A 13,559-nucleotide genomic window follows, 5' to 3' on the forward strand; every position below is an offset into this window, starting at 1 on the left:
AAATTGCAATTCGATTGAGCAGACTAATCATCATGATTAGCGCACATGAAACACACCAGCTTTGAAAAGAAGATGAAAGGAAGGAGAATAGAGCTTTCAGTTTTTGTTCAGAAGACCCCCAACAAAGACTAATCAATCTAATGCCAAACTCATGTGTTTGAAATCTTAATTATTAAACTGGAATTGGTCGGCTACTATTCCTCACCTTTTTGAGAATATAATAACAAAACGTAAAAGTTAGACCAAGATCAAACATTTCATGGAAGATTCTGCTTCAGTGAAAGAAAAGTTACTAGAGAAGGAATAAAGCACAAAATCAAATAGAAATATGGGAATTTTTTAACTGGTTAACTGAACTTGCTTTCAATCTTACCAGGGACAGGGAGAGGGGGAAAAAAAAATAAAAAGATAAAACCCAAAACCATAAATTATACATGCTTTCCTGTCAAAACAAATGTCTGCTGGCAGATTCTACCTAATTTTGTATTTAAAGACAACTTTGGCATTGGCAGGTTGGGGAAACATTGCCAAGTAAAAGATTGTAAAATAGTAAACTAAATTTCCAGTTGAAAAACTAACGAGATGAAAGCATTACTTACAAGCGATACAAACTGCACCGGTCCTGTAGCATGTAGTGAATTACAAGTCTCAGCAATGCCAGACAAGGAAACAGCTTCTTCAATTTTTTTTTCTTCTGTGCTTTTTGTTCTTTATGATTCCAACTACCAAGACTTGCATATTCTAATCCTAATTACTTAATCACCAGATCAAAATGGCAGATGTTCAACATATAGTCACATTAGTCTGCTGTCAACTTTTCAATGTCTGAGTAAACAATGTGAAAGAATGGAAAAAAGGTTTCAAATCAATACTTGTCTAATCGTTTTCACTAGAATATATAAAGGTAGTTGTTGGGTTTGGCGTGATGGTTCAGAAATCAACTGGCTAGACATGAAAAACATTGGAGTAGGACTGAGAAGCAAAGCTCATTTTGACAGATTCAAAAGAAGTTTGGAACAAAGATTTTTTTTTTTATTTCAATTTTCTTGACCTGAAAAAATTTCCCAATATAATAATAATAATAATAATAATAATAATATAAACATTTATAACTCAAATTCGAACAGTAATGACAAAGTGTGATGCAGTTTAGGTTCGCACAGCACTTTCATACATTGTTACATAACTGGTGCGAACCTCACTAATAAACTAGAAAGACCAAAGTAAAGTGGAAGACAAACCCTTAAGTAACGCAACAACACAAGTTGTAAATTCCTATGTACAAAGATTTTGACCTGAAAGCAAAGGAAGTACTCTCGAACTAGATCTCCTCACTCATGTCAGTGACAGTGACGAATGGTGGATTGGTCGTGAACTGCATTTGGATTTGGGACCAGAAAAGGTTGTGAATTACTATTTTGTCTTACTATGTTACACAGGGTCATGTTCGTCTTTTCACATGCAATTTGAGAATTATGGAAACCAAGAAGGTGGCGCCATTTTGTGCTCACTTTCAAATCTCCTCACTCCTTTACTCTCTCTCTTTCTCTCACCCCAATCCCCAATTCGAAAACCCTAACAAAAAATCTCACATTTTCCCCTAAAAACTCCGAGTCTTGGCAATTGAACGAAAACCCAGAATTGTGATGGAGAAAAGTAGGCGGGTAATGTGCCCGGAGAATGAGGGACTAGCGAATTACTTGCTGCAGAAGAGGCAAGAACTAGCGGAGAAGCCCCAAGGGATAAAAGAAAACACAGACATGACTCTTTCAAAGGCTTACAACAACATTTGCAAGGCTCAGCATCCCATCAAGACACTCAAAGATCTCAATGACATCAAGTACGCTCTTTTCTTCTGTCAAATGGATATGATCAGCAGAATTATGGCAAAGTTGTTTACTTTTATTTCTTTATATTTGTATGGTTGAAGGACCTCTTTTCTTTCTCATTTGTCTTTTTCTTTTTTCTTGGAATAATATGGTTTATATTTGTGTACAGAGGTGTCGGGAAATGGATTCTGGTGCTTATGCGTAGCTATTTCGACAATGGTTCAGGAAGTTCAGAACCAGAAGACGTAACCACAAAGGGTACATGTAATTCTGGTGGTTTTTTTTTCTTTTTAAATTCTTTTTATGTGCTGGTCCACTTGAATTGTTCATTTCTCTTCCTGTTCAATTTTACTTTTTTTCTTGTTTAGGTAAGAAAACTAAAGGAAACAGACGTTATTTGCCACAAAAGAATTCTGTGGCATATGCATTGTTGATTACCCTATACAGGTATTTATATTTCTCTTTACATAAAATCGTTCTCTCATCTTTGTTTCTATATAGATTTGAAGTATCAGGTGAACGTGCCTTGTCATTAGGGAGACTGCAGATGGGAATGAATTTATGCATAAGCAGGATCTTATTGATGCAGCTGAAGCAAGTGGGCTTTCTCGAGCACCAATTGCGTAAGTTGATTCTATACATTTAATTGTGGATTTGCTTCTCATGAATTTTAATAGTTTTGGAGCTTGATTGGTGGTTTAAAAACTGGATTTATACATAGGCCAGACAAAGGGAAAGGAAGACCTAGCCAATTTGGAAGTTCTTCGAGGGACTGGTATAGTGGATGGAGCTGCATGTCAATACTGATAAAAAAGGGGTTTGTTGCGAAATCAAGTTGTCCAGCAAAGTAAGGATTTTATTTGGTTTCTGTTGTTCCTTTTGAATAATGCATGAGCCTTTTCCCTTTACATGTTTTTAAATGTATTGGGTTGGCTGCATGATTCGTTAGTGTTTTCTGGTGTTTTTGTATGAAATGCTAACTTCTGTTTTGCAGATACATGCTGACACCAGAAGGCAAGGAAGCGGCACGTGAATGTCTCATGAAATCTAAAATGGAAGATCCCTTAGAAAATTTGGTTAATGTGGAACGGTTTTCTCAACCAGAGATGCAGAATGCATGTATTGAGGAATTTGTTCATTCTGATTCAGTTAGGGAAGAGGCAAATGCAACAGCTGCTTTTCGGCAGAAAAAATCCATTGATGTTCCCCTTGATTCTCTTGAAAAGGTATCCGCCACCTGAAACGTTTGTAACTTTTGATTTAAATTTCATTTGATTTACAAAGTTAATTGTAGTTTCAGATTCAAGTGCGAGTCTCCTAAACCACAAGCAGTATTATCACTCATCTGTGGAATTTATGTTCACTTCTTGTACTCTTGAACTCTCTAGTGTTGACTTCTTTTGTTCTGTTCAGGTTTTGTTCTGACTTTTTGATATACTTTCTGTAGTGTACTCGCATGGGGTACTCTGAGGGGCAAGTACATTGTGCTTTTGCTGAAGTCTCTGAAACTTCCAAGAACAAGGAGATTTCTTCTCTTTGGCCTGCAGTCTTGTGTCGTCTTCGAGAAGATCAAGTCTATGGTTAGCTATTTTCTGTTTGATTGTTGAGAAATCATGTAGAGATGATCAATATAATCATTGAACATTATGGGACACGATTCTTATCTATAAATGCTCAGGGCAAGAAGATCGTGTGGGATTTCAAAGTACTCGGATGGATTTAACTGATGATGGTGGAGATGTGCCGAATGTGTTTACCTTGAGAGCTTGTTCTTCCTCTGTATGTTTGCTTTTGGTGAATGGCAATTCAATTATCTTGCATCTGTGTCTCAGATATAGTATGATGGGATAGAAAAATTTTACCTAGAAAAAGAACAGAAAATATGGCAGAGGAAAAAGAAAAATGTTTTTGATTAGACTTATGCATGTAATAGGTAGTTCTGGCTTATGATGTGCCAGAGCCTAATGATGATCATTTCCTGTAAAAGGCTATTAAAAAAGATCCTGCTCAAATTTGAACATTTCAGACTTTGTTGACATGCATGTGTTTTTGGGTCTTTATACTTAGCAAGTAGTATTAAAGGAAAAGAAAGATGAAAAAATATGCTACAAATAGCGAATGATTGCTTGTTCTCAAAATTTTCTTGTTCATTTATAGTTCTAGTTACTTTGTACCCTTTCTTCCCTACTTCTCTTTGTAACTTGCTTGATGTTTTAAAATTGTCTGTGCAGAGGCCAAGTTCAGAAGGTCTGGATGCAAATATCAATATTTTAAGTATTCCACCTCTGAGCTTCGGGGAGAGATTTGAGGATGTATATGAAGTAATCTTAATATTAGATGATCGAGAGCATTTTACTAGTCAAGGGTTAGTAACTTCATATCATTGCTTTTTCTTTTTAGATGTGCTCTTTCAAGTTTCCATTCCTGGGGAAGTGAGCAATGTTTATATGTCTTGCGATTTACAGTACACGCTCCAAGAAAATGATAGAGAAGATTTGCTCTGAATTCAAAATAAAAATAAATGTGAGCTTTTAATTCTTTTTCATATCCCTTGCTTTCATCTTAATTATTCAATAAATTGAGAGACTAGCTTAATCAGCTGACAGTTATTTGCATGCTATTTACATCATGTATTGATTTAAATTTTAACATCTTGATTGGCTTAAACTCCATTGTTTTCTCTTAGCAGCCAAATTTTTACATAAAATTTGTGGTTCACTGCAAGTTTTTATCATATCTTCATATTTTAGATTTTTAATAAGTTTGTGAATGTTAATATTTGATACTTTGGCAGTAGTGAAAAGGTATTAAAAAGTATTAACTGAATGTTGCATAGTACCTCCTCAAGGCAGTAATGATCCAGAAACTAAACCATCCTTAGGCCCCATTCGGTAACAGGTCCTACTGTGGTGGGGGTGCATTCTCGCTGCATTGGAGCCACATTTGGCCCCAAGCACCACTGGATTGAGGTCTGTTACTGAACAGACTATAGTGTCTTAAGGTAAAGTATCACATGAAAGAAGAAAATGAATCACCATAAGAGTCAAATTATTCCAAAAGCTGAAAGTATTGAAAAAGGCTTTTGAATCTAGCCCAAATTGCCATGAACCTCCAATTATGGTTTTGTGCCTTTTAGTAAGTGTATTTAAGAATGACGTCAGGCTCAGGCACGAGTTTCAGACATAGCTGTTCAACACAGGGATCTGGGTAAAGGCAAGAACTACATATATTAGTTCTGGTCTGATGTTTGTATGTAATTTTTTGCTGTGGTTAGTTATGACGCCTCCTTTTGATCAAGCCTGAGTATCTACTAGTGTTTGCAGTAAACTGTCTCTTGCAGTTGACAGATGAATTCTTGTTTCTTTACTAGTTTTATTACAAGACATATTAAATACAATTATTTATACACTGTTCTCAGGTTAGACGGTTGCCTATTGGAGATGGAATCTGGATAGCTCGACATAAACATCTTTTCAAAGAATATGTTCTAGACTTTATTGTTGAGAGGAAGAAAGTTGATGATTTACGCTTTTCAATACGGGATAATCGCTACAGGGATCAGAAACTAAGGCTTCTGGTATTGACTCTCAAATTCAATAATTCATGATTTTGGTTTCATAACTAATGGTGATGCTTGTTCCTTGAGTTGTACCAATTACAGAGTATTCTGTTGTTAAATTGCTTATTTGAAGTTACTCAAAAATTTTGAAGGCGTCTGCAGATTTTAATTGACCTAGCTTGATTTCAAGTTTGTTATATATGGCCTTAAGATGCATTATCAATATCACTAGAATGTTCATAAACCTAAATTTACCAAAAGTCTTTAGCCTTTGGAGATCCTTATTTTTCTTTTTCCTTGTTCTTTTCCTGTGTAGACTATAAGGTTTCTGATAAATTGTTTGACACTAGCCATTAATATATGTTGGTTTTTTTGGTAGGAATTTATCTTCAGTTTCTTCCTTATGGCAGCTCTTATGTAGCATTTTTATTTTTAAGCAAATTTCTTGTCATGTTGTTGTTTGAGCAACTTGAAGCATGTCGTCAACACTGTCTTCTCATCCAAATATTTAAACTTTTAAATTTTTTAACGGGATGCTAGTTACACTAACTTTTATGGGCTAAATTGAAGAAATTAGAGATGTGAATAGAAATTGGGGAGTTTAATTGATTTCTGATTCATCAAAATTTCTTTCCACCATTTCAACAAGGAGAATTTTAAATATTATGGGTGTTTGTGCTAATAATATTCGCAACAAACATACAGAATTTATTGATCCAGTTTCACTTTTTCTTGTCTAGACTAGATATGTGCTTTGTGTTTCAATTTCAAATGTAAATTTTTGTTTATGCTTACTTTTCAACTTAGGTCTAATCCATATCATGCCATCATGGGATTTCATTTTGCAAGAGATCTGGACTTAAGAAGCTGATATATCTTGTGGAAGGTGACCCAAATTCTTCAGAAGCTGCTGAAAGCATCAAAACTGCGTAAGAATTTTTTGGATATACTTTTAGGCTCACCTTTCTTTCTACCAGGTTGTATATCTTTTTTTCTTCACAAAGGAGCAATTTGTATAATTTGTTGTTGTACATTAACACTTTTATTCCTTGCAGTTTCTTTTTTCATCTTTATTAATTGTTATCTTTAAGGTTCAGGATTGTTACTTAATCCTACATCTAAAATCAATGATGAAACTGATCTTCTAGAATAGTGAAGGAAATCTCAACTCTCTCGCTCTCTTTCTGACTCTATTCTTACCTTATGCAGGTGCTTCACAACAGAGATTCTGGAGGGGTTTGATGTTCAGAGAACAAGTGGTTTACACGATACTTTGAGGAAGTATGCTTATCTCACTCGAGCAATAACTCAATATTACAAACTGCATCTGCCTGAGGACCAGTCTAGATGCACTGGGGTCTGTCCTTCATTTGATGAATTTATCCTAAGGTGCCAAGAGCTGGATAAAATGACAGTCAGTGATGTATTTGCCATTCAGCTTATGCAGGTACATCTATTATTTCATTAGGAAAAGGTTATTTGTTTAGTAATAATTTGTTTAGTAATAATACAGTAAGCTCATCTATTTGAACTTTCATTAATAGTGGCTCATCAATCCTAACCCACCATACCTCTGTGCCTATATCATGTACTGGAACTAGCATCATCTTCTCTAAAGATGGTTATATTTATTAGCAATAGATTTTGATAATCTGCTTGGGGATGTGTTCTTATCCTTTAATATTCTATTCTGTCTCTGTTGAGGGGTATCAACATTAAAGGCTTTGTTTTATCGGTCTGTGTGCTTGGGTTCATATGTAGGCACAATAATTATGTTGATGTATATACTCAAATACCCTTTTAAGTATAAAGATTGGCAGTTTTTTTTTAAGTGACTGACCTTGTTGTTAACATTTGGAATCATATAATTGTAGGTACCACAGGTGACAGAGGAGGTCGCCATAGCTGTTGTGGATTTGTACCCAACACTAGTATCTCTTGCCCATGCTTACTCTCTCCTTGTGAGTTCCTTTTTCCTTAGGTTGGAGCTAGGAACTTTGCATGAGAAAATCAATGGTTGATCACAACCTAGTCATCCAACTACATAAGAGTCCTCTAGTTAGTGGTTTAGAAATGAGAATTAAGAGAAAGGTTTTGGTGGGTCATAGATGTTAATTAATCATTTACTCTTGTAAAAAGTAGAAAATCCAAATAGGTGACAAGTTGTCCTAATTGCTAATCATTCTCTTCAAGTTGTATTAAGAAGAAAAAAGGTTTTGTATGGAAGTCCACAATGCCATGGCCTATACTGCTACCATGAAGCACTTTTTGTTCTAGCCTCTTAAAGTTATTATCTCTGGGGCATCTTTCATTTATGTTTATCTTTCAGTTTCACTGACTTTGGTCCATTATTTGTCTTTGGAAAGGAGGGTGATGTATGCGCACAAGAGGAGATGCTTAGGAAGCAGAGTAACAATGTGGTGACCTCAGCTGCTAGTAAGAACATTTTTCGGTTTGTTTGGGCTGATTGACAAAAGACAGATCTCTTGTAATCTAAACAAGAGTTGTCCACCACTAAAGCTTTCTGTGAATGTTGTTTTTTTGAAGTTCAATGTAAATAACATAAAAAAATAGCTCAAATGCATAAGAACTTTGTAAACATCCATAGCTCTGTAGCATTGTTGGTAAGGGGGTGCTAATTACCATGCATGAAGGTGACTAAATGAACTGATTTTCAGTTCTTATAGACAAAGGGGTTTGCACTATTTCCCGGTAGAAAAGATGAGAGCTAGCAGATGGAAAGACAGCGATATTAGTTTAAACTTGAACCAGAAATTCCCAGCTAATTCATGTTATCTAATTTTCTAACTATTTTGCTTTTTGGTGATGCGGAAGCTGTCCTGGACCTTTCTTGTATTTGAATTCACAAACTGCAAAAGGAGGTGAAGAAATGCCTGAATTAGCATAAATTTGTCTGATAATCTTTCTATATGTTTATCAGAATATACCCAGATGCCAACCTCTACCATTAGCTCATCCTTTGTTGCATGTGCTCTAACATAGCCAAATTCAGAAATCCTTGATAAACTCCAACCTGTTACCTGTTCATGAAGGATAAGCAGATAATTTAACTGTGAATAAAATTCCATTAAATTTTGACAGAAGATGTCTGTTTAGACTTACAAAGAGTGAGAATTTGTCCAGACTGAAGCCAGCCATTCCAACTACAGCTTGTACAGGTGCTTTGTAGTTACTATTATCATACGTGTCTATCCCATTTTCATCTTTCCTTGGCATCGCCAGGCATTGGGACTTATAAATGGAGCATGTTCTCTCATAATTATGAACATGGCCGAAAAGAGCCAGATCAACCTGGTTCATGGTAGCAAAACATCACTTATATAAGAGAAAAAAAAAGAATACCAAATTAATTGTCAAGTAATGAAGCTAGAAGGGGCTTTTACTTTGTTAGCTAGCAGGACTGGTTCTACAACATCTCGAAATTTATCATCGGTGCTTTTGACAAGAGAACTACTATACATTGGCCTGTGCCTGCATTTTGCAATCATTGCAGTTGATAACAGTCTTTGCCAATTATGGAGGAAGGCATTTTGTGGAAATATTTACATCCTTTAACTTACCCTGCGAAAATCAACCAAGGTGTTTTTGATCGATCAACTGAAGCCATGTCCTTCTTCATCCAATTGTACTTTAGAAAGTTTTGAAATATCAATTCAATAAATCAGTGTAATACCAAAACTTCACACTGAGGAAAAGGTAGGCTAAAACTTTTTTACCTGTTCAGAATTTTCTGTCCAGTCGTGTTCTGTCGAAATGACAGTGAAGTGAACACTACCTTGTTCTACGGCATACCATGGCTTATCCTTTGCTGCAGTTGGCATTGGGAAATAGGTCTCATAAGCAACTCCACATTCTCCTCCAGAGTCAGGACCTGGGTAATATGACCCTGAATCTGCATAGTCCCTGAAAGGTTGGAGGAAAACTGTTATGATGCATAGTAGCAGTTATTTCCATTCATCTTGATCTGAGATAATATTCCTTTTCTTATATATTGTTGCAAGCATCTCAGCCTGTGTAGATATTTTGGTTCTGATTTTAATCAATTAGTGGATAACTTGATCATTTGTTCGGGTGCTTATCTGCAATATTGAGTATGCAATCTTTTAGACACAGCTAGTAGGCAGGAAACTTACCTCTCATGATTTCCAATTGCTGTCATGTAAGAAACCTTGGAAGCCAAAGGGCTTAGAAGGTGAAGGAAGAACTCCCATTCAACTAGGAAGCCAGTTGCATAGCTTATGTCCCCAATGTGAAAAATGGAGTCTACGTTGCCATTTTTCAATTCTTCAACCATCGCTTTTACCACTGAGAGAGATCCTGGCTATATGTGCCACAATTAAGTAAACCTCAATCACTCCATATATATATATATATATATAATGATGGCACATATGTTTTGTACCATTCAAATTTATAGGCATGTGCCAATGGATTTTGTTCAGAGCACAAACCAGTGATATTACTTGACATTCAACTGAAATGTTGGAAATAGACAAGGATTGAACAAGCTAGTTTTTCAGAAATTGTTATGCTATCATGGTTAAGTTTAGGAAAGATTTAGAACTGTCCTATTTATCCACGTTCACGTTGAATTCTCCCTTACCTGTATGAAGTGCTCAGCAGAAGCATCAAGAGGAGCCTTTCCCATATCACCATACACAAGAAATTTAAGTTCATCTGACCCTCCAGCTGGTGGAGTCCGGAATTCAATTCTATCACTCCATCCAACCGCATCACTAGATCACATAATTCAAGACATTTTGTTCTCCAAATTAGCAATGGGATACATGTCTTTCATGGAACATAGAAGCAAAATAATAGCTATGCCACCACGACCATTAGCAGAGCTTGTAACAAGAATATTCAGTATCATAAGATCATGTTCCCGCCATACCTTCCATATTTGTAGTAGGAGGTGCTGGAAGGCTGAAGTCCTGTCATCACCGCCGTGTGAATGTAACCAGGATCATGCCACCCGAAATCCTTGGCAGGACTTGGTATCAAAATAGAACCTATCCAGTTTCACAACCAAAAGCTCAAATGTAAGTGAAAGAAAATGTTTGTAACATTGTCACAACATGATATGCTTGAACAGTTACAAATTCGGAACTCACTGCACATATCATCCTGCGAAAAGGTCGCAACCTGGGATGTCTGTGATTTTCCATTTCCATACTTCACTTGTTGAGGTTCCTTATCCCCACTGATCCATGTTAATCTCATCTGCAGATCCAGTGACAACAAAATGGCAAGCCGAAGTCAAAGTCTGCTGGATCCGAGATTTAATTGCTTAGTTACAATTTTGTTTTGTCAGCTTACCGATGTTCCAGTGGAATCTATGCTTGAGAGATGTCCATACAATGGTGCATTCGGATTTGAAAACTTCAGGGGGATAGTCCTCTTCAAAACGCAAGGCTTATGGAATCCACCGGTGAAGAACACAAATTCGATGTCAGTTCTTATGTTAATGACATGAAATGCTACGGAGCCACTGCAAGTTGTGACCTTGCATTTGCCTTTGCTATGTTTCATGCATTCTTTCTTCTTACAACTTAGATAATCTGGATCACTGCTAACAAATTTTGCCTGCACAATTCAATGGATATGTTAGGATTATTTTTCGAAGTTTACCTATGAGAAAATAGCTGGTCAGTAGAATTCCATGAGGAACCAAATGAAGACAAGGCTGCAAATAATTATCTGTCTTCATCTTTCGAAGTAATAGGAACTGGTATTTGATTTAGTGATTGATACATATTCTTTGTTCGAATAGAATTTGCACTTCTCTTCTAAAGATTAACTTGTGAAAAAATGTCAATCCAAATAATTTCACTTTAATCTTCCAACTAATGAATTAATTACCGATCCTATATATTTGAGTTTAGGCCAAATATATAGCTAATTGTAATGGATGACAAGGAGAGGAGAATGTGTTATCGGCATTTAATCTCGATTCTTTTGTAACGATAAAAACTATTTGATCAAATTTAGATGGTGATATATTCCATTTTCAATCTAATTGTAAATACATAGATTTTTCACATGATAATATATCTAGACATGTTCTTCTTTAAAAATACGTAAACATAAAAATAATAGTTATATGATCCATATTTGTGTCTCAATTTTAAAATAGAGATTTCGAGATTAGAATTTGATGATTTTAGTCAAGTGATCCAAAGATTGATGATTAAATTGGAAGGTAGACCATAACTCACGTTATCAATGTGATGTCACATGAGCTGCCTAATTCTAGCTGGCTCTTGTCCTACCTCTCACAAAAGAGAAGAAAAAAATAGAGACTCTATCCGTTAGTTATTATGACACATGAATGGCGTCTCACATTTAAATACAAAGTAACAATACATCTTCATGTTACCAAATAAAGGCCTAGAATGATGAAAGACTTCCTACAATTATTCTCCATTCAATAATTGGGAATGCCTCCCGCTACAAGCAATGGTGCCTTCAAGTGGTTAGCAAAACCAGATGTATCATTTTGGATAAACAAAACTTCAATGAATATCCAAGGAAAACAATAATTGTTGGCTGGTTATATACATAGACTTAAATCTTAGATTCCAATTTTGGGTTGTATTCCTTAGAATGGTCAAGGATGAAAATTGTCATTTCGATAGTTTACATTGGTAAAAAGGGGAACAAGCATTCAAAAGGTAGAAAATGGGACTAGTTTGGTGAGTATGGAGAAATGATAGTGAGTAATTAATTATATGAGAGGCTTCAGCCGTTAGCTAGAGGGGGACACTGCTAGAATTTTGATTGAATACTGTAGGTAGAGGAGAGTAATCACAGCTGTAAACAGCAGTGACTTTTGGGTATTCTTGCCAGACAGGGAACCGGAAAATGGAATGCTTATTCAATGCACACATCCAACAAGACAGGTGACTCACATTTTTATCAGGTTTGCCAGTTCAACTCTTTAGTTAAATGTTTTCATTTACTTTAATTTTAGACAGTTCCGTGTAACTAAATGCAGACCATCACATGAATGCCTGGAAACTGTGATTTGCTTTTTCTATTTTGTGCTTGAGCAATGGTTACCTTAACAGGATAATGGCAGAGAAGAGGAAGTTTACTAATATCGCCCGTCTGTAAATAAAAAGCTTCACTCTGAAGACAAGCTCCGACACTGCATGTACAAGGCAAAACGAAGTAAAGAAGCATAAATTTGACATGACGGGAACTTATCATTCTGATCAAACTAACAGAAAAAGAGCGGGGAAAAGAAACTGTAAAATCTTACTTAGAATGAGAAGGTGAGATCATGGCGATCCAGTCTTCCGGTGAAGGAAGCAAAACTCCGCTAACAGTCACGGTGACAAACTCTTCATTGGAGAGGTTAGAATTCTTACTGACATGAATTTGGAGGAAAGGGTTCGGATTAAGACATTGAGATAAAGTTCTTCTGTTGAGCACACGGAAGTCTGATACTGCGGTGTAATTTCGATGTATGAAGGTTGAGGTGGCAACCGAGGGATGCACCTGGAAAGAAGAAGATAAACAAAGAAAGCTGAAGAAGAAAAGGACGAGTGGAAAGAACAATTTGAAAAGACAAGAACTGAAGGGCTCTTCCATTGAAGGTGGAAGAGAATGAACTTGTGACTATACAAGCGAAAAGGGTTATGATTCTTGGGGTGATCTTCTTGTTATCTATATATCTTTATTTTTCTTGCTTTGTATCTGGCATTACGGAGATCATCAGGATTTCGGACATGGTGAGATAGATGGAAGTTCAAATGTCTTTCTTCTGACAGATTTGAGGTTTAAACTGAAAGTGGATTCTTGCATGTTGGGAATATTTAAGGGTTGCCCGGCTGCATAGGCGAATTCCAACGGGGGCCATTTTGGTTCCTTGATGGAACAGTAATGTTATGTGGACACCATGAGGTTGTTATCAAACAAACATTTTTGTCCCCATTACTAGGATTTTCCTTCACTATTATCATTTCTTTTAATTTTATATTGTTTCCATTAATTCCCTAAAATCTTAATATTTTTTTTTAATTTTCAAAAGCATGATAAAAAGATATTAAAAAACAAAAAAGATTACCCAAGAGGCTATGCACAGTAGTACAATAATCCATTTAGAACAATAGATTACTTAAAAGTTCATACATATAAATGTGGAT

At 35.9% G+C, this 13,559-nt stretch overlaps 2 protein-coding genes across 6 annotated transcripts; one reads left to right on the forward strand and one right to left on the reverse strand.

Annotated features, from left to right (window-relative positions):
* The first annotated feature begins 1,493 nt into the window (after nt 1-1,493).
* MUS81 (Restriction endonuclease, type II-like superfamily protein) lies at nt 1,494-8,215 on the forward strand. Of its 5 annotated transcripts, none has more exons than XM_018129569.2 (15): nt 1,494-1,840; nt 1,999-2,093; nt 2,198-2,276; nt 2,366-2,452; nt 2,551-2,676; nt 2,824-3,055; nt 3,277-3,409; nt 3,508-3,608; nt 4,061-4,194; nt 4,295-4,352; nt 5,248-5,406; nt 6,238-6,317; nt 6,598-6,835; nt 7,263-7,349; nt 7,755-8,215. In XM_018129569.2, the coding sequence occupies exons 1-15, from the start codon at nt 1,647-1,649 to the stop codon at nt 7,857-7,859; spliced, it is 1,908 nt and encodes a 635-aa protein (XP_017985058.2). In that variant the 5' UTR covers nt 1,494-1,646; the 3' UTR covers nt 7,860-8,215. The 5 variants fall into 5 exon arrangements, with proteins under 5 accessions (XP_017985058.2, XP_007008792.3, XP_088658652.1 ...); XM_007008730.3 differs by having other exon boundaries at nt 1,999-2,087; XM_088802526.1 differs by lacking the exon at nt 7,263-7,349.
* LOC108660441 (putative inactive purple acid phosphatase 27) lies at nt 8,119-13,340 on the reverse strand. The gene is made up of 13 exons (XM_018129566.2): nt 12,674-13,340; nt 12,472-12,559; nt 10,729-10,995; nt 10,524-10,632; nt 10,304-10,421; nt 10,013-10,145; nt 9,543-9,730; nt 9,126-9,312; nt 8,970-9,037; nt 8,793-8,880; nt 8,512-8,700; nt 8,349-8,429; nt 8,119-8,258 (listed from the first exon to the last, which is right to left on the reverse strand). Exons 1-13 carry the CDS (start codon nt 13,003-13,005, stop codon nt 8,193-8,195), a joined length of 1,914 nt encoding a protein of 637 aa, XP_017985055.2. The 5' UTR covers nt 13,006-13,340; the 3' UTR covers nt 8,119-8,192.
* Between the last annotated feature and the right edge of the window lie 219 nt (nt 13,341-13,559).

The sequence above is a fragment of the Theobroma cacao genome, chromosome 10 (assembly GCF_053813885.1).
Source record: "Theobroma cacao isolate CCN51 chromosome 10, ASM5381388v1, whole genome shotgun sequence".
Lineage (NCBI taxonomy): Eukaryota > Viridiplantae > Streptophyta > Magnoliopsida > Malvales > Malvaceae > Theobroma > Theobroma cacao.